The 21213-nt window shown below is 34.9% G+C and overlaps 1 protein-coding gene across 14 annotated transcripts in view; it reads left to right on the forward strand.

The window, feature by feature from the left end:
- Positions 1 to 21213, forward strand: part of LOC105221855 (cAMP-dependent protein kinase type I regulatory subunit) — a 50888-nt gene that overhangs the window by 12211 nt on the left and 17464 nt on the right. Inside the window, exons 1-2 of one of the 14 annotated variants that reach the window (XM_029548574.2) lie at positions 1283 to 1340; positions 16374 to 16944. The exons of 1 other annotated variant lie outside the window; for it this stretch is intronic. In XM_029548574.2, coding sequence (XP_029404434.1) covers positions 16936 to 16944 — 9 coding nt within the window. In that variant the 5' untranslated portion in view covers positions 1283 to 1340; positions 16374 to 16935. Of the gene's footprint in view, positions 1 to 1282; positions 1341 to 1794; positions 2200 to 5847; positions 6005 to 13746; positions 13899 to 14048; positions 14201 to 15525; positions 15681 to 15903; positions 16945 to 21213 lie in introns of those variants that run through there. 12 more of the 14 variants (XM_029548575.2, XM_049458935.1, XM_029548571.2 and 9 more) reach the window with 12 other exon arrangements.

The following is a 21213-nucleotide window of genomic DNA, read 5'->3' on the forward strand; positions in this document are numbered from 1 at the left end:
AAAAACTTACTTCGAAAAGAGTATAACGTCATTGAAAACCAAAAGTCTAAAAAACCATCTTTTATATTAAATCGGCCACAATGATGATAAAACTAGATTTAACTAAGACTCGTTTTTATCTCGGTAAAACACTTACGCTAACAATTTTTTCAGTCCTTGAAACATTTTTCATAAGCAAGCATACCTCTTCGATCGACTAAAAATGGGTTGTACGGGAGCGGTAAGTTCAGTTTGGGGAACCAAAAAAATATCTCACGGGTGAATCCGGTGGTTGATCGATAGTATTAATTGTGTCGTACTCTTTTGGAAAAAAGTTCAGCTTTATCGGGACGAGTCGAGCAAGAACGCGTTTCATTTCCAAAAAATCTTTCGAACGGACTCGCGAAGATGTCGAGCTCTCTTGCCATCTCTATAACACTTACCTTTAAGCACCATATTCTTCACTTTTTTTAATATTTCCAGAACGAGGCATGTCTATAACGATCTTCCGATCATCTTTGAAGGCTTTGTTTAATAACAATTTCCAGTTGCTCTTTTGTCAAAATGTATTAATATGGCTTAAGTAAAATTCTCTTTAAATATGAGTCACCACTTTCTATTACTCAAATTTGTTTGAGCAGGAACTTTTCCCTAGGCATTTCCGAAGTGAAAGGTGGGTGGATTTCCTCTTAAGTCGAATAAGTGTGTTCTAAGACTGCATATATTGTACTTAACCCGAGATTAGAAAAAACTCTTAACTAGACATGTAGAGCGCCAAAAACTATAACATCATCGAAGCATCAGTTCTAGAGGCTTGCTATGTGACCACATTAAAAATAAATTTTAATAAAAAAATTATTGCTAATCTAAGAACACATATTGAATATTAAAAGTTAACAGTTTTGAATATTAGTATTCCAAACAGTGAAAGTTTAAAAATTATACGTGGTTTTCCCACGTTGGTCTAATGTATAAGTATGTAAATTTTTATAAGCTCTTCTCTTGTAAATCCTTGCTTACACACTCGAAAGTTATGATTTCTGGTCACCTTTTACTTAATACTAAATTACAAATACTGAAACCGGTGTTTACTGTTACTGAGCTTTTTCGTCAGTAGACACGGAAAGCTTTATGTTTGCCTCTCATCTTTTCTCACACAACGTACGCTCAGGACCAACGCCACCCTTTACGTGCACGTAGTGCTTATTATACATACATACATACAAGTATATCGTAAGAGCTTCGTAACGACATTGAAATGCTCGAGGAAATACATTTGTTTAACGGCAAACACAGGCAGTCACTGCTAAGTATTTCCCACATTCGCTCAAATTTATCGCTAAATAAAGCACCAAACCAATGTGAGCTCCTTTGATTTTGTTTGTGGGCATACTCGTACGATATCGGTCTGTTATTACTTTCGCTACTTAAGCGCTTTTCCGATGAAGGTCACTATGTCGCCAACACAGCGGTGCTTTTATCAATATTTATATGATACTACTTGTGTAGAGATTTAAATGGAGTGTGTACATGGATAAATATTTGTAAGCCCAACGGAGTCGTTCAAAAGCAACGACGAACACCAACAACAACTTCGCATGTGTGTCCTGCCGTGACGTTTAACTGCAGTTGTTGGGCCAGCGGTGTTGTTGACGCTCATTGTTATTGGCGGGACGCTGTGTTGTGGCGGTGGCGATGACGTCGTTAGTGTGTTGTGCCAGTGCTCTCGTCGGAGATTCGAAATCATCCTGTGCCACTCTGCGCCGCCAACATCATCATCGTTCGTGTATATTGTGTTCATTGTGCGCCATTCAGTTGTCATTGGAACGTCTACGTGTAAGGTAGTGAGTGAGTGAGTGAGCGATAGTGTGAATGAGTGGCTATAAATGGCGCTGCAAGCTTCATACAATTTCGCATAAATTACTATCGACAATGAGATGAAAGTGCTTCCGTGCACATTGAAGGATATACTTACGTATTTTTAGTGTCTTCAGCAGTGAGTGCGGTTTATTGCAGTCCCAGTGCGCCTCTAAAATCGAAAACGGAAAAATCGAAGTGCACGCAATTCTTTCGTACGCATTCTACGTGTGTATCGAATTGCAACTTGATTAATTACCATTTTATTTGAGTAATGCTAATGGCCTGTTAACAAGGCTTGCGTTTTTACCGCCTGCCAAGTAGACAGCGTCGAGCGAGTTATTACTCGGCCGTTAGTTATTGGTTAGTCTCGGTTGGTTATACGTCGCCCGGTGTACTCGTACGTGTGCGGTGACATGAAAAACGTGTTAATTAAAAGAGTGCAGTGGCTGCAGGCGAGGGCCGCAGAGTTTGTGGCGGGAACGGCGTGTGGTGAAAGGTGTGCAGCATTGTTTTGTCCATATTAGAACAGTCGAAATGTTACTTTGTTCCCTCTTACATTTATCAGTTTGCATTGTGGATTGGTTTGTTATTGTAAACAGTTATTTGGTGTGCATTTTATTATTTCCTATTTTTTTATGTGCTTAAAGTTCGTTTGATTTTAATTCCACTAAATTTTCTAAGAAAATTTTGAATGCTGCTTATTTCTAAGTGAGAATGTTTAAAGAATTGCTTGCTTATATACCCTGAACAGGGTTTGAAGTTTGCCACTAAGGTGGTAACACTCAGAGATCCTATAAAATTTATACATGAATGATTAGCGTGACTAGCTGAGACATTCTGGCTGTCCGTCCGTCCGTTATTCTGTATATATAAGCCACTAAGGATTTTAGATATCTGAAATTTAGCACCAGTCCTTTTCTTACCAACGCGCTGCTCATTTGTCGGAACGGCCGCTATCGGACCACTATAGCATATAGCTGCCATATAAACTTTAACGTTCGCAATTAAATTCTTATATGAAAAACTTTTTTATTTGAAAAGACATTTTCATGAAATTTGACATTGTTTATTATGCCAAGTAACGGTACAATTTCAAAAAAAAAAAATGTTCAGACCATACCACCATAGCATGTAGCTGCCATACAAACTGAACAATCGAAGTAAAGTGCTTGTAAGGGAAAATTTTTCATTGGAAGAGATATATTCAAGAAATTCGGCATGGAATATTACCTAAGGTAATGGGTCAATCTCCGAAGAAATGGTTCACATCGGATCACTTTTGTATATAGTTGTCATACAAATTTAACGTTCAAAATTCAGTTCTTATATGAAAAACTTTTTTATTTGACGAGATGTCTACATCAAATTAGGTGTGGGTTATTGTCGAAAGCAACGGCACAATCTCCGTAGAAATTGTCCATATCGGATCACTATATGTTATAGCTGTCATACAAACTGAATGATGAAAATAAAGTTCTTAATTGGAAACTTCTTTATTTGTCAAGGGTATTCTAGCTCTGGTGCAACCGTTGTTAACATTTTTTTTACTGTTTTTAAAAACCTTTGTATGAAACCATATTTTGCGCGCTCTTTCTACAATCAAAGATCTTTAAAATATAAATAATATTTGGATATTCAATAGCATATCAACAATTATTTGAGTCCATTCGAGCATTTTTATGCTCGAGATAATATTTTAGATAAGCAGTAACTGGTCTAAAAAACCTATGTTTGTCAAAACTAACATGCTCAAACCCGAGTCGAGAGATGGCTCGAATAAATTTTAAAGATTTTTTTGAAAACAAATACATATTTCATATATTTTTATATGTACATACATATGTATAAAATAATATACATACATATATTAACGTCATATTAACTTTCTTGTTATTTTTTTTCACTTTATTGTGCTTTGCTTATAAATATTTGACATTTCCATATCATTTCTTCTTCTTATTTCCCTTTTCCTTCAAGGCCACACTTTTTGCTGGCAAAGCGCGATTTATTGTCACTTTTTGCAACTACCGTTATGAGCAAGATGTGTTCGTGCACAAATAAGTATGAGCGCATAGCTTGCTTTGCATTTCTCTTGCGTGAACTTTGGCTTTTCCCTTCATTCTTTCTTTAAAAATATATTTCTGTAAATATATACATACATATACATGTGTATGTACGTGTATGTGTACATCTTTACGCGCTGATTTACTCATTTGCATTACTTTTTCATTTGTGGCCGCAGCCGTAATGTCTGTTCGACACGCACACCTTTTAACTGCTGCGCCTTGTGATGGGCAGTAAGAGTGTTCGGGTCCTTTGTAGCAATCCATTGTCCTTTCTGGCATCGACTGATTAGTTGGTCTGTACCGGTTAGCTTAATTTGTTGGTTGACATTTCCGTAACGTCAGCAAAAATATAAATGTAAATATAAAACACGCAAGTGTCATATTTTATATCCTTGGAACTCCTTATTTGTTAAATACATATACTTACATATATTATTCTTCATTTCACTATATTTAACTTTTATTTTATTATTAGTAAGGTTTTTTGGGGTGTGCACATTATTTGTGTTGATATTTACATTTGTTCTTGAACTGTACAACTTTGTTTTGTTTGTAAATATGTACAGTATATGTATGGCACAGCTGATTATGGTGGTTCTTACAGTACTATCGAAATCAAGACACGATGTTACCATCTAACCAAGTTTCCATACAAGAACTTGGTTTTGATAGTTCAGTTTGTATGAAAGTTATGTGCTCTAATTGTTCGATCTTGTAAATTTTGTGGGGGATTCATCACTGCCTTGGACAATAATGGACGCAAAATTTCGTGAAGATATCTTGTCAAATAAAAAAGTATTCCATATAAGAACTTTATTTTGGCCGATCAGTTTGCATGACAGCTATATGTTATGGTGGTCCAATCTGAACCATTTCTTCGGAGATTGCGTTGTAGTCTTAGATAATAACCTATGTCAAATTTCGTGGCGATATCTGCTCAAATGTAAAAGTTTTCTATACAAACACTTGATTGTGATCGTTCAGTTTGCAAAGCAGCTAAATGTATAAGGAAAATAACAATCAAATTTTGACAAATTTCGATAATTTTAAATTTGGTATCAACTTCGTAAGTGTGTCGCACAAATTCCATAAAGAATAAAAATTTTAAATTAAATATTAATTAGCTCATGGACTGTGGTCCGACGGATTGTGCTAGTGCCACTGGAGAACATTCAACCTTATTGTAAACTTCAAGTGAACGCCATTCTCCGAACTGAAAAATTCACAAATTTGTGATTTTTTCACAAAGGAAAACTTCGCATATTCGAAATTTTCCCTAATCGTAAATGAAATTTGTTCACAAAATTATTGGTTGGGAAAAACTGTCAATAAAATGTAGTATGTTGGCCCAGAGTAAGGCCGAAAATCCTGATGTGGGGTTCTAAAAAATAAAACAACGAGAAAATGCATTTTTATCGAATACTCCTCCATGATTCTTCCAATAGCAAGCAGCCGCCATCAAAATAGATTTCAGAACGAAAAAAGGTAACCATCGATTTTCAAGTTCGTACCTAATGTGGGACCTTTCAAGAGTTTCTTTAAATCCATTATTTCAAATAATTCGCATAATTGGCTTAATAAGCCTACAAAATTTTTTAAAGCCAATCAAAACAAAGCCTTGTGTGACAGCTTGCGGAAGTTGACAGCAGCATAATCGAAATTCGAACATTTCACACGAATTCATGAAACAAATTTTTCGTTCGCGTGAAAATAAAAATACGTGGCAAGGATTTATTCACATGAAGTTTACAATAAAGCTGATTAATCACTGTGCGTTTAAAGGCCAACCTAATGTGTATACATATATGTAACTAGAAATGTATCTACTATGTTTACTCTGAAATTGCTTTTAAAATCAATAGCATATTACACTTCTAATTGATGGATATTCTTCGTATCCTGTGTTTAGTTCGACATTGAAAGCTTAAAGGGAAACAGTGTTACACCTTCCGGTTATGACTAATTTGTATTCGTTTTTTAACTTAAAATTCGGACTCTGTTTGTCTTCTTGTCCAGGCAACAATTTAATTGAAGATGTTAAAGTCGACGAAGCAAATAATATTGCCGGATGTGAGGCTGAGCATGCCACAAAGTATTCCGTAAGCAAATCAAGTGAGAATAAATAAATTTGAGAAGAAATCTCAATATTATTGTTATTTTTTTAAGCGATAAACTATTTTGTAAACTGTTTGTGATAAGTCAGTCTAAAACAGTTCTTATCCAATGCAGAGTTTACAAGTATGTCATTTAGTTTTTCGTTTTTAGCATTTTCAGATTTTTATAAACATTTCTTTAGTTCGTGTTGAATAAGCCAGCATTGCTGGAATACTTGTCCTAATTAAAATAAAACATTTTTTTTTTTTTAATTTTACAAGTGCTGTACTTACAGCCAGTGCATTCTTCTCAGTATTCTTGACGTTTGTTGTGTTAACTTTCTAACGACGCTTCTGGCCTCCAGGCGCTAACTTATGACCTACACAACTTTGAAAGTATTTATATATAAATACATTCGTACTTAAATAAATACAAATATGTATATAAACGCAATGAATTCTTTAACTGTAGTTTCTATGTATGACTATACATAAATATGTATTATTTGAAACAATTGTTCAAAGTAAAAACTTCATATTTTCCTTTGTTTTAGTTTTCTCATTTGAGTCCGGTTCAGTTGCATTAGAATTTATAAGTCTTAAGCTCTTAACTCTATTTTTGAAATAATTAATTATAACCTTTTAACTCACCTATTTTCCCGAGCGGGATTAGTTATAAATTTAACCACTTAAAAAATTTAAATACCAGATATTTTTTAATAATCACAAATGACGACTGACAAATAATAAAGTTTGCCATAAAAGAACTGTTGCCATTCAAAAACGATTGAAAAAAAGATCTTACCTGTTTCCCAGGATAATTTTAGAAAATAAAAACTATCGAAAAAGCAAAAATATAATAAATTTTTGGAAAGTGTCCCCCTGGTATAGCCCCTTAAATTACGGTGCCCATTGGCAGTTACTATTACACCGATGTCTTCATAAAAGTATGAACCGACAATACACCTTGAGGAAATTCCGCACCACGGCGCACAGTGACTTGTTCCAGGTGCAGTTCCGTCTCGTGGATTATTTCTGAATTTTACTCCATATTCGGCAATTGAGGTTGTTTGCATTTTCTTTTAGATCAAAATGGGCCTCATCAGACTTAAACAGGCAATTTATGAAGTTTTTGTCTTCATAGACCAATTCAATAATTTGTTGGCAAAATTCCAGGAGAATAGGCCAATATAGAGGGTTTAACCAGACGGATCTCAATGGTACGGTCTTCTTGCGATACTTCCAGATTCGGCAAACATGTTTACCAAACTAATAATGGTACATCTACTTGGGGGAGTGGAGCCAAAATCCCGTCTGAATGCCCTTTGGACGGAAATGATCAACTGCAAAGCATGGCACCGTTACACTATCCAAAGTTCTTTTCGGTATCCCAAGTATTCATTTTTTAAAACTTTAAATAACAACTTGCCAAATAAAAGAAGAGGAAGTTGATTACTCACACAGTAAACAAGTTATTGCGGTTGGTTTCAGAGAGTATAGACGAAAAATGGAGATGAACTAATTAATTTAAAACTTCGGTCTAATTAATACAAAACCAAAAAGCAGAATCGGATAATTTTTATGATTTCGCAAATTGCAAAGAAACGCCAATACAGGAGCAGAGTTAATTGTTTTCACTACTATTGGCATATTAGAAGTATAGGGTGGGCCATATAAAATTGTAAATTTCGAAGATAGGGCGTAAAAGATTGAGTGTATCGTTTGCTGTATCGCACGTAGCGCCGTGCTGCTGGAACCAAATGTTGTCCAAGTCTTCCTCTTCAATTTGCTTAAAGAAAAATTCGGTTAACATTGCGCGATATCGCTCACCATGGATGGTTACGGTTCCTTCTTCATTTTCGAAGAAAAATGGGCCGATAATTCCACTAGACCAAAATCCGCACCATACAGTGATTCGTGCTGGGTGCATTGGCTTCTCGACGATTACTCGTACGTGCGGGTTTTCTGTGCCCCAAACGCGACAATTCTGCTTGTTAACGTAACCATCGAGGTGGAAATGAGCCTCGTCCGAAAAGATGATTTTTCGGTAAAATTGACCATCCTCGGTCAAACGATCTTCTGCCCAATCTGTCAATATTTCCCAGTTTTCTTCTGGTGAATAGCGACCCATTTCGTAAATTTTAGACTTTTTACTGAATATCTGTCACTTTCCGAATGGTATTTGACGTTTCCAAGGTCGAAATATAGTTAATTCAAATTTAAAACGTTGGAGTGCCCACCCGTTACATGCCAGGGAATTTTCTCTCTCTTTTCTTGTAGACATTTTACATGCCAATATATGACATTGAGATTTTACAAGTGCCTTGGGTGTCTTGAATAAATGATTCCTATGGGGTTATTGGATTTTATTTGTTTTATTCAATTTTTCGCTTATTTTTTTAAGAATGATAAAGGGTTTGGGGGCATCGCGATGCATTGTTGGTATTGTTACCAAAAAGTAAATTCCTTCAAAGTTTTATATATGTATGTACATATGTATTTATGTATGTATGTGCATGAAAAATTCAGAATAAATTTATAAATTATTCCTGAATGCTTGGCTGATTTTAAACTTTACTCTTCGCCCACTTAATCCTTTTGGGTTGCTCTGCCGGCTTGTAGCTGAGCTGTATGTTAATAACACATTTTTGCCTTCCATTTGCTGATGCTGAGGAAAGTTTACATGGTGGCAGCTTGAATGTATCGCCTGGAATTCCCTTAACACAAAACTTTCGCCTTCACGCAAAGTCTCACAATAACACAAACGATTACTCTACACGCTTTCAAACAAAGAAAGGTTTGCTATTAGCAGTGGGATGTAGCACTTGGAAACTTTTTAACATTTCTTCTTTAGGGAAACTTCCCTTAGACGTGCTAATGCCGAGGAATTGTAGCTTAAAAATATCACTTTGCCTTTAAGTGGCCACAACTGCAGTTTGTACGGAAATTTCAGAAAATAATAAATCAAACAGAATGAAAGCCAACAAAATGAAAGTGTCTGCCAACAAAAATATTGTGTTGCGCGCTATTTTGACAGTTCCATTGTAACGGCACAAACAATGTAAGCACATAAATTATTTGAGTGCAGTGAGAAAGCTGCCAATTTATTAAATTATTGCAAATGTGCTTGCATGCTATGCAAAATAAGTTTGTGTGTTTGTACATATGTATGTATGTATGTTTGAATATTTGCAAGCAAGGAGATGCCGACAAGTGTCAGTTGTATGAAAATTAGCGCACCAGCTTTATCATGTCTATGTGCGAATGTGTTTGAAAGGTGTCAACTTAAATTAGTCTGCGCTTTTTGTTGCATAATGTGCACAATAAGTTTTATTTATTAAATATTTATGTATTTACATACATACATATATGCATAACAGTTATAAATATTCGTTAAGGGGTATGGGAATTTATTTCGCAATAAAAATAAAGCTGCGAAGTAAGCCATTCATTCTGACCCATTGACCATGTGATTAGGGTTTATTCGATTAACCTTATCAAGGTTATCAGCCATATACTTTCTGTTGTTTAACATGGCAATTTTGTACGGGGGAAATTTAAAAGTGCTCTGTAGGGTGAGCATTTCAATAGCAGTTTCCGTATGTATTTCAAAAATCAATGCTTTCAACAAAATGCATATTTTTATATTCGCTATATTTTGATCACACCGTAAATATATCTATAGGAAATCTGTTTATATATACACAGTACGAAAAATGTATATATTACATATTCAATATCACTGATTTTGCTAAATAACTAATTTTTCATAACTTTAGTAAATTCGTACTTCATGAACTGGACTAAAGCCGGTTTGAAATTTGAAAAAAGTGGAAAATATTCATTGTAAGTTTAAACTCATTGGACACAAAAGTTTGTTTTACATCCTTTGAGAACATTCACCATAGTAATGTATATATTTGTATACCATCAAAATCTAATATTTGGATGATTTAAAATTAGAGGTTTTTCTATTTAAGTCGAAATAATCTGAAAACTTCGCTATATAACTAAATATAATTCTATTGTTATTTTCAAAAATTATTTACCCCAGTCTGGTTGGAGGAATATTCTATATAGTGACGCTCCAAAGTAGGCCGATAGGGACAGCAATCGACACCATATTTCTTCCCCTCCCTTTTGGTCTTTCTTTTCAGTAAGGTTTGTCATTTAATCATGGAAAGATATACGATCCAACAACAAGTCGAAATTATTAAAATTTACTTTAAGAGCGCTATGTCCAATTTATGGTCGTCATAATCGTCCTGTCAGATCAACAATTGGAGTCTAGTTGAAAATTTTTTATCCACAGCCACAACACAAAATGTTCCCTTGCTAGTGAGCCCGAAGAAATATATATCAGTTTGGTGCGGTTTATGCGCCGGCGGCGACATTGGGCTGCACTTCTTTCGTGATGATCAGGATCGTCACGTTACTGTGAATGGGAATCGCTACTACTCAATGGTAACCGAATACTTTTGGACCAAATTGGTGATGTGTGTAATTCCAACAGGATGACGCCACAAGCCATACAGCCAATGTCACAATCGATTTATTGAAAACCAAGTTTGGTGAACCTGTTATCTCACGAAATGGCCCAGTTAATTGGCCGCCTTGGTCGTACGATTTGACGCCGTTAGACTATTTCCTGTGGGGCTACATTAAGTCTAAGGTCTATGCCAACTAGCCAGCGACGATTGATGAACTTCGTACAATTATCGAACGTGAAATTGCCGTAGTGTCGGCTTGAAAACCATCGAAAATTGGGCTCAGCTTTGTTTATATTTGGCTATTTCCTTTGCCTAAATTGCTTAGCTGTAATTATTGTTAATATCCTGAAATCCTTATTGAGGGAAATATAAATATGTTCTCAAACATTCCTTTACCTAATTATTTTATGTTTTAACGAATTTTATATTGGTGTGTTGTACATTTCATAAACTTCGAAGCAGTTTTTTTTCCAAAAAGTTACCAGCATTCCATAAGTTGACGATGACAGTTGTTTCTGTCACATGGGTTGAAATGCGATCTCCAAAAAGGCGATTATATTGCATTGTGCTTGTTGAAGTAAATTACTTGTTCCACTGTACTGTTATGTTTGTTCTTAATTACCTAACTTTGAAAACTGCCGGAAAAGTTTGACGTCATGCCCAAAATTGCTTTTTATTCTTGTCTGTTTTCCCTTTCATTGTTTTACACTCGTGAGGGCCAATGTTCATCTTTGTGTCAAAACAATTTCTAACTTTTGGCGTATGAAAATATGTAGAGTTTGTAAACAATTCTCTTAAGTTTAAACGGAAAAAAATTATGGGTAACGCATTATATTTCAAATTCATCTTTTTTATTATAAAGGGTGATCCATTTCGAGATTGTATTTTTTTTTTAAGAAAAAATACAAATGCTTCGAATTTAATGTGGAGTATTTTTTTTATCATTCGAAAGAACATTCTTTGGCATTTATTTTTTGAAAATTATCTCTTTCAAATGTTGGCCGCGACTATACTTCAGTTGGTCCATCCGTTGAGTACAATTTTCGGTGACCCATTCGAACATTTCGACTGGTAACTGGCGTATGACACGGATGCTGTTTTACTCCAAGGCCTGAATCGAAGCGGGATCCTCCGTATAAACTTTACATATTTTCACAGGAAAAAGTCGTAACAGTGAGATATCACACAATCTTAGTGGCCAATCGACGAGCCCAAAACGTGAAATTATCTGCTCACCGGAAGTGTTCTCTCAATAAATCCATTGATCGATGCGATATGGAGAAAGTATTGTTTAAACTAAATGTCGCCCATGACGAGCTTCAATTTCAGGCACCAAATATTCGGTTATCATTACGCGATAACGGTCGCCATTGACGATTATAATTTTTGAAGAAATATTGACCGATGATTCCACCGGCCCATAAATCACATCAAACCCATTGTTTTTCTGAATGAAATGACAGCTCTTGATCTCTTCAGGTTGCTCTTCGTTCCAAATGCCTAAATTTTGCTTGTTTACATAGCCATTGAGCCAGAAATGGACTTCAATGCAGAACAAAATTTGGCTCGAAAATATCTGATCTTCTTGGAACTTTTCAAGAGCCCATGAGCGAAGCGATATTGCTTGGGAAGGTCGAGCGGCTTCATTGTTTGTATTTGAGATAAACTCACTATGGGATATGGTGAAAAATTTTTTTATTTGACGATATATTTTACATGAAATTTTGCTTGAATTATTTTCCAACGTAACTGTGCAATCACCGTAGAAATTGTTCTGATCGCAGCACTACACGTTGGGCAAAAAATAATAAGAATTTTTAATTAATATTTCGCGCGAAAACCAATTTTTTAGGACTGCAACCACGTCCACTTCCCATATAACACGATTTGAAGTTCCTCTGACTCTTTCCTTTTCAATGTTTTAATGTGATTGAAACGCAAGTCTATCAAACCAAAACTTTGAGTTGGCAATACCTAATTTAAGGCTGGGTGTATATATTTAAAGTCAGATGTATGAAAAATTTATAGATTCGTTATGAAAAAAGGGTTTTACAAATCGAAAAGGTGATCAATTATTTAAGGGTTACTTTAGAAACAGGCTAATAACGTACAGAAAGCTAATAACAGTTTAGTGTTTGGTAAACAATACATGGGTAAGTTCATGCACATATGTATATGGACCACCTTTGATGGCTGTTTGCCTTAGCCAACTCATTTAAGCAGGAAAATTATTAAAGCAAAGCCATTTATTTCTCACAGTGTAAACTTATGTTGCATACACACATATGTAACTGTATGTGCTTGTTTGCAATTTCGCACTTGAAAAGTTGTTCTGTTTGCTTTTTACTGCTGCTGTAGGTGAGAGATTTTATTGTCGATGTATCACCTTATTGAGATGCACGTACTATGTACATACATATACTACATACATATGTACATACACGTGTGCATGCAAAGCTTTGTGTTTGACTTGGACTTGTTTAGAGCTTCTTTTTGCACTTTTACTTTCCTAAGCAAATGAACGCAACAGTGGTGTGTAGTTGCATAGTGTAGTACCTACTCGTATTGCTTAACTAACTATTTTACGTCCATTGCCTAGCGTGGCACACATTTGGTGGTGGTGTGTGTGTGGCTTTGTGTCTTTACATGGATTTAAATGGCTGTTGATTTGTTTATTATTTCTATTATTGCTATTTCTATTGTTTCTTGTTTATTTGTTTTTGTAGCCACCGCTCGTTAGTGGTGTGTACCCATATACTACAAGCACATCTGTACATATATGTATGTACATGTATGTTTGTATGTATGTATGTATGTATAATGTTTGCCTTGATGTGTGCTAATGTTTTAAAAGGTACTTAAGTTTGTTTGAATGTACAATGGAACCAACATAGATACATACATACATGCACACACACACAAGTATTTGGTTACTTGCACATGTCTTATATGGATTTGGAATGCCCTGAGCATGAGCTGTATACACATATCCAAATATGTGCATATGTAACTACATACATATATTATACATATACATACATATATAATGTACAAATCTTTATATAAGCGTGTGTAGTTCGTGTTTATGTTTTGCTACACCGCTGCTGCCGTCATTGCTGCCACTACACACCTTTTCATCGTCACGCTTTTCCGCAACACGTTCGCCTGAATGTATGGGGGGCTGTGCGTTTGTGTGTATGTGTGAGTTTGCGCCAACAGTTTAGCTCAGACTTTAGTATACGCTACAGTTACTAGTTGCAATCTTCGCATTGAATGGGATGGCACGGGCGCGAAACACGGCCAATCGATAGGAAAAGTCTTAGGCGCGTGCTTATTATCGGCTTCAGGTACCGGTGATGATGCCATAATCGGTCGGAAGTAGTGAGTGTAGGTGGGATAAAAACGAAACGGTAAAAAATTGCAAAATCGCAATGTGTGTTAGTAGTGGTGCAACATAAATTATTTTATGCTTATGCTGAGTTAACAGCAATTGATTTTCGTTTTAAATTAAATTTTTGCGCTAAATTCTTTACCCACGTATTTCCTTAAAAATAGTGTTTATAAAAAATGAAAAATTGGAATTAATACATATGCAACCACCAATGCATGTGGAAACATGTTTATCAATGTGTAGCCATTTTAAGTCAGCGTTTCGTCAGTGCATCAAATTCATAAATTTATTCAACGTAATTGCAACTCTTCTTAACCGACGGTAAAGTCCCTCTTATGTGCGTGTTTAGAAAGTGTGAATCCAAAAAAATGTATTTCCATCAAAATTATCATTAAAAGCTCTTTATCGAGTGTTATTACTGCATAAGCGCTGTTGCAATAATTAAAGTACATTTACGGTCGCCAATTTTCCGAAAAACTCGGAAACAAAATATAACAAACACGGAACCTTATGTCGACTGAAATTACGACAACGATTCTCATTAACCAAATAAGGTTTTCCAAAATACATACATTAAGTGGTTCACCGAAATTTATTAAGTAGTTACATAGGACTCCAAAAAGATATACTTTTGTATTCGCTTATTCTCTAGTATTCATGCAACTAGTGTTTGTTGTTGCTTTCATCTGTTAGCTTATTGACAAGAGAGCAGAACTCAAACATAGTAAATATCGTGCAGCAAAGTGGCGAATCGAAAACGGCAATAATTATACTTAATAAGTTGCATAAATATTGGTTTACATGCTGTACTCATAACTATATAAAAGTTGCAAAATTCGAATGTAATTTAAATTTCAAAATTCTATTGTTAATTTTAAAGTCATGAAATTTGCTCTACTTTGCAAAATTCTCTGAAACAGTCAAACTATCATTTTGTTAACAAAGTAAAAAAAAATATATAAACTAAATAAAATTCGATTTTTTAATTGAAAAAGGTATACTTTAAACAACACTTTTAAAAAACATAATCACATAATGTTTTGACAGAATTACTACTTTACACACATACCTTTTTACCATCGTTCTAAGGAAATTTTTATTTCTTGAAACTTACACTAGTGAGGTTCAAGGAAAATAATACATTCGTTCTCCGTAGACTTTTAGCCTGATTCATATTACAACAACCTTGCCTACGCATTTGGTAATAACCGCTGCTTATGGTTAAATTCGTTTACTCGTTGCTTTCTAGTTGATAACACTCTATATAAAACCATTCGTAAAGAAAGCTTGTTTAAATGTTTTTCAGTGAAACGCATACAGCGATAATTCCAATAAGTTAAAACAATAATAAATAATTTAAGGCATAAATGCGCGACAGCCACAAACTGTCAAAAACACGAAACTATCAATCATAACATTTAAAGAGCGCACTCAACATAGCGCAAAAAAAATGTATTGTACTTAACAGCGAGTAGCCTTTAATTTCCTCACTCATAACATATGTATGTAATACTCATAACATTTTATTATAACTCGCCACTTTATTCTAATGTGTTTAAGTTTTACAACTGTAGCTAACTTCAAATAGCTATTCTAACTGTTAACTGTTCTTCATTTTATTATCCAGTCAGAGCTATAACTAATCGCTTGCTTGCTCGTGCGGAATTCGTTAATTTAGTTTGCCGTGTTCGTGCTGCTTTCAAACAATTGAAGCCATTAAAATCCAAAAAAACGTCTTTATTATTGTTTCGACTACATACATGTCTATTTATGAATATAGATATGTAGAAATAATACATATGTATGTATGTACTTGCACTTGCATATGTATACACGCATAAGTCATTTGGGGCAATGCATTGCTTGCTGACGTGTTGCTACAATCTTATGCATGCACATACATACGTGTGCAAGCGTGTGTTTGCAAACAAGCGGCAATTTGCGAATGTGACATTAAATCGTCGACGAGATCATAATTTTTTTTCTCACTTTATTTAATTCTACATCTGTATATGTTTTCGTAGTCGTTCCGTGACTAGTGTGCCTCGACTGTGTAAGAGAATGCTGTGCACCTCCTTAGAAATACATATTTTGCCGTGGGTAAAAATTTGAAGCGTTTATTTTTGAATGACGGCAACGTCCGTGGTAGCGACTGCGCGAGTTTTTGAGTTTTTTAACGTGTGCCGGGTGAAAATATTGGCTATTTGCCGCTAAGAATATTGGAAGCATTTTGCCGTTTATCTTCAACGCAACCGAGTGTAGATATTTGTGGCGCGCTTCTCCGCCATTCTATACATACAGTTTATGTACAAATGTGTATGTATGTTCCGAAATACATTCACACACTCGCGTACATACAGTGATGCGAATTTTCAAGCAACAAATGAATATTTATTTTTAATAATGTTCTGACATTGGATTTGTCATTGGCGACGGAAAGTTTCGTGTAAGCAAAGTTGATTATGCTAATCGAAAATTATGTGTTAAATTTAAGGCAAAAAGCTAACTCAATGCAACCGAACTGAATGCATGCTCTAGTGCTTGTGAAAATCAATTGAGTCTTCCAGTGAATAGCATAAAATAAAATAAATGCGCCAGTAGCTCTGCATTGTAGGCGTGTGTGAATATTTTGAAAGTGAAGCATAAAACTCGCAGGAAGCAGCTGCAGAAAGTGAAAAAAAAACCTAATTCGTTAACAAGTGAACCGAGTGGTGGTGCAACAACAGTGTGACAACAACGTAAATGCATATAACAGTGCAGTAATAAAAGCAATTCACCGCATAGTAGATTTAGTTGTTTGTTTCCCACACGTCAAAGTCCAGGAACACAACTCATACATACATATATAATACATACATTGGCGTGGCTTTTAGTTCCAACGTACTCCGCAACTATTAAAAAGGGCGTGGGATACCCCTACACAATCGGCACCGTCTGCTGTCTGCTGTCTATTGCATACGCACACAGTACTACATACTTGTAATTGCATAAACGCGCAGCGATAATCAGCAATATTGCAATAAAACCACCTCAGCGGCCCGCGGTACGCAGTAAATATGTCAGAGGTTTGCAGAATTCCATTCACTATTTCAATCATTATGTTAGTCACTAATTTAACTAGTTACTTACTCGCTCTTATTTAATAATGTCTGCATGTACTGGCTAAAGTGCATATTATATGTAAACATATGTATTCTCCGTACAGTCGCTGGCCATTGAAATGTGTGCGCCAGCAATTTATCATAACGTTTACTTTAAGGTGAAAATTCTTCGATTTTTGGAAAAATTCAAAAGCATAACATCGTTAGAGTGCTGTGATATCCATAAATTATTATTAAGTTAGAAAAGTTTCATACAACAGAATCAAGCTATCTTAAGCTGCATGTTTCAATTTTATTTCCAAAGTACATCCAAAAAAAGCTCGACTTCGGGGTTTTTATTCAGAAATACAAAAGGCTTAATTGGGGGAAGGAAGCCGCAGCTCCAAAATAGCAGAAAATTTTAAGTAAGCTAATTTGCCCACATAAAAAAATAATAAATAAGTTAAAATGATATTCCTCCTCCTTCGTCCATAATTCAATGGCCACATATTGTAGGTACTTACTATGTATGTGCATATGTTACATACCTATATATGCACATTTCTGCATATACATATACATATGTACTATATATGCTTCCATAACTATGTCGCCGTGTTCCACTGATGTTGGTATGTGTATGCCCATCTGTGAGCAGTAGCAGAGAAATACATCCTAATTAAGCTAAAATTTTCTTGTTGTTGGAGTTCAGGCTTACTTTCAGACTTTAAAATATATGTGTATACATATGTATATGTGTATATACATTCATTGTGACAAAAAAGTACCCGAAAATTGTATATAAAACACAAAATGTTTAATTATTCATCAAAATTTTTTTTGTCGCCTTCAAAATAATCCCCACCAGATTTAATAAACTTACGCCAACGATTTTTAGAGTCCTCGAAACACTTTTCATAAGCATTTTTTGAGATGGCCTTCAGCTCTTTCAGGGAATTTTGTTTTATTTTTTCGACCAATTGAAAGCGGGTTCCACGGATCGGAAATTTCAGTGTGGAGAGCAAGAAAAAACCACGTAGCCAAATCTGGTGAATACGGTGGTTGATCGACGGTATTCATTCCGTTTTTGAATCAAAGAGAACTGTTTACGGTACTCTTTCTGAAAAAAAAAATCAGGCACGAGTCGAGCAAGAACGCGTTTCTTACCCAAAAGAGAGATGTCGAGCTCTCGCGTCATCTCCTTAGCACTTGCTTGACGATTTTCAATCACCATATCTTTCACATTTTTAATATTTTCATCAGTTAAAGACGTCGAAGGCTTTGTACCACTCGTAGGCTTGTGTTTTTGTAACTAAAACATTCCTTCTCCAGAGCAAAATCACTCTGCTCTTTCAATACGTGCTCTCTAGTTCCATTAATAAAATTTTAGGTTGCATAGCGACAAAGTTTTCACATATAAAGAAAGACGCTGAGTTTCGCGAAAACCGTCATTGGGCTTCAATAAAGGTATGATTTTAATTTTTTGTTTGACCAATTTAAATCATGAATTTTCATGGATTAATTTTTATCGCTTCGTAATTAACCATGGCAGTTTGATCTCAATTTAATTAATGAATTGAGTAACTTTTGTCAATTCAAACTAATAATACAGTGTCTGTATGTAGTTGTTGGTGGAATGTTTATAATTTTTCAAGAAATGAAAAAAATTAAAAAATTGCTTTGGGAGCTCTGAATGTATGACATTCGGCTAAAATGGGTTATATAGTATGTGGGACCATACACATACATCTGTAGCTTAATAGAAAATGTTTGCTCATAGCAAACTTGCTAACTTAATTTAACATGTGTAAATTATTTAAATATTTCGGCATGTACATATGTCCATGTAAATATTATTTCTAATTCATGCATCAATAACCTCTACGAATACACCAGATTTGTAGACTTTCTGCAATTGACATTGGGGCGTTAATTACTTGAGCCGCTTATTATGCAAACATCATAGTGACTACTAAAAAAAAACTTATTATACCCTCAACAGCAGTTTATTAAGTTTGCCACGAAGTTTTTAACATCTAGAAAGAAATGCCGGTGGACCTATAAAAATATATATGCAACGGGGTTTTGAGGTTTTTTTTGTTTAGCGACGCTACAAGAGTCGACCGATAGGAACAGCAAACGACGCCATATTTATACGATCCAACAACGAGTCGAAATTATAAAAATTTACTACCGAAACTCGGTGCCAGTGGCCTCAACTTTAAGAGCGCTATGTCCAATTTATGGTCGTCGTAATCGTCCTATGAGATCAACAATTAAGCGTCTAGTGGAAAAATGTTCGAGAATTAGGCAAATCGTCTTCAGCGATGAGGCTTATTTCTAGCTGAATAACTTCGTCAATAAACGAAATATGCAGCAATCCACACGTACTCCATGAGTAACCATTGCTTCCGGAAAAAAATTACGTTTGGTGGGGTTTCATAATAATAGCGACTATTCGAGTGATCATATTTTCCTCTGTGACAACCTTAATTTAATTTGGTTTGTCGGTTCGTGAATTGAAAATTCTTCTATCGTCTATATCGATTTACTTTACAAGTAGCAACGATTAAAAGATTTAAATGTTTTTCCCAATTATTTAAATTGAGAATCGTACAAATTGTGCGAAATGACCATATATTTTTCACTATCGTAACCATTCTCACAAACGTGATGTGTTTCATGAGTGGAAGGAAAACACTATCATAGCCTTACATACAATTTCTTTACAAAATTTAAACTGTAACCCCGCATATAACGAGTGTTTTCCTTCATCGTCAAAATGATAAAATATACTGCAGAATTAGAATTCATATAAACCAAAACAACCGATATATGTACATATTGTGGTGTTTATTGGCTTCAAAAGTGATATAAAAGTAATGTGGACACTGGTACCCTTTTGTTAAACTGATTACTAAGGGAACATATATCAATTATGTCTACAGTCAAAATTTCGTAAATTTATGGAGCTTGTGGTTTCATTTCTTACCTTCGAAGTCATAAAATAGCATTGTTTTTCGGTCGATTTGTGGTTGCGTTTAAAGAATAATAGATGATAAGTATTATCGTAAAAGAATACCAAACCATACAATATACATTGTGACAATCAAGTACCCGGAAATTGTAAATAAAACGCAAAATGTTTAATTGTTCAACAATATTTATTTTTTCGCTTCCAAAGTAATCCGCACCAGATGTAATACACTTATGGTAACGATTTTTCCTGTCCGCGAAACACTTTTCAAAAGCACTTTTTGGGTTGGCCTTCGGCAGTCGTTCGCTTTAATTTTTTGAGTTCTCGGTAACGTTCTCCATCCATAGCTTCATTCCGTTTTAGAAATTCATAATACAGCACGCCTTTCTAATCCCACCAAATACAGAGCATGGATATTCCGCTTTATACACCGTTGATTTAGCTGGTTTGTCAGGTTTCACATATAATTTTGTGCATTTAGAGATGTTGTAATGGTTACAATTTTCATCACCAGTCACAATTCGTTGCAAAACGTCTTCTTTTTGTGGCGTGCAAACAACATTTCTGACATGCAAAATCAGCAGTCTATCAACGTCTCCTGGCTTCAATTCATATGGCAACGAATTACCTTGCTTTTGAATATATTTGGCTGATTTTAAACCTTCTTAAATTGCTGCTTGAGATACCTTTAAAAATTCCGCGATCTCTTCTTGTGTTTAGAATAAATTTTCCTGGAGAAAATCCAATATTAAGGGTCTATACCAATGTAACCCATGAAATATTAACCGATTTTTGTGAAATTTTTAAAATAAAGTACTCGATCGAATTTCTTTGGACAAAATGAGGTATATTCTCCGCTATATTTTGCGATTTTTTTCACCATAGTACTGAAAAATAACGAAGTTATGGTGTCTTCGGAGGTGCCAAAAAAAAAAGTTCCCCAACTGCTGACATGATTCTAGCCGAATAAGTAGCTGAAACAAAAAAATTCAAAAAATAGTAAATATATTCAAGAATACTCAGTTTCAATTTGAAGTGTATCGGTCAATTTACGAATTCTAATTTTGTTGTTGTTTAGCTACCATTTTTATGCGCAAATGTTTTGATCCAATTCATCGAAGGAACGTTCAGAAATAACATTTATTTTATATATAATAAGCACATATTTGTCTATATTGTAGCATCCGAACACAAATTAATTCCAAACTAAATTGCATTTATTTATGAAAACCAATTATTTTCTCTCATTCCTAAATGATTACTGGGAACACAATCGT

The sequence above is a fragment of the Bactrocera dorsalis genome, chromosome 5 (genome assembly GCF_023373825.1).
Source record: "Bactrocera dorsalis isolate Fly_Bdor chromosome 5, ASM2337382v1, whole genome shotgun sequence".
Taxonomy (NCBI): domain Eukaryota; kingdom Metazoa; phylum Arthropoda; class Insecta; order Diptera; family Tephritidae; genus Bactrocera; species Bactrocera dorsalis.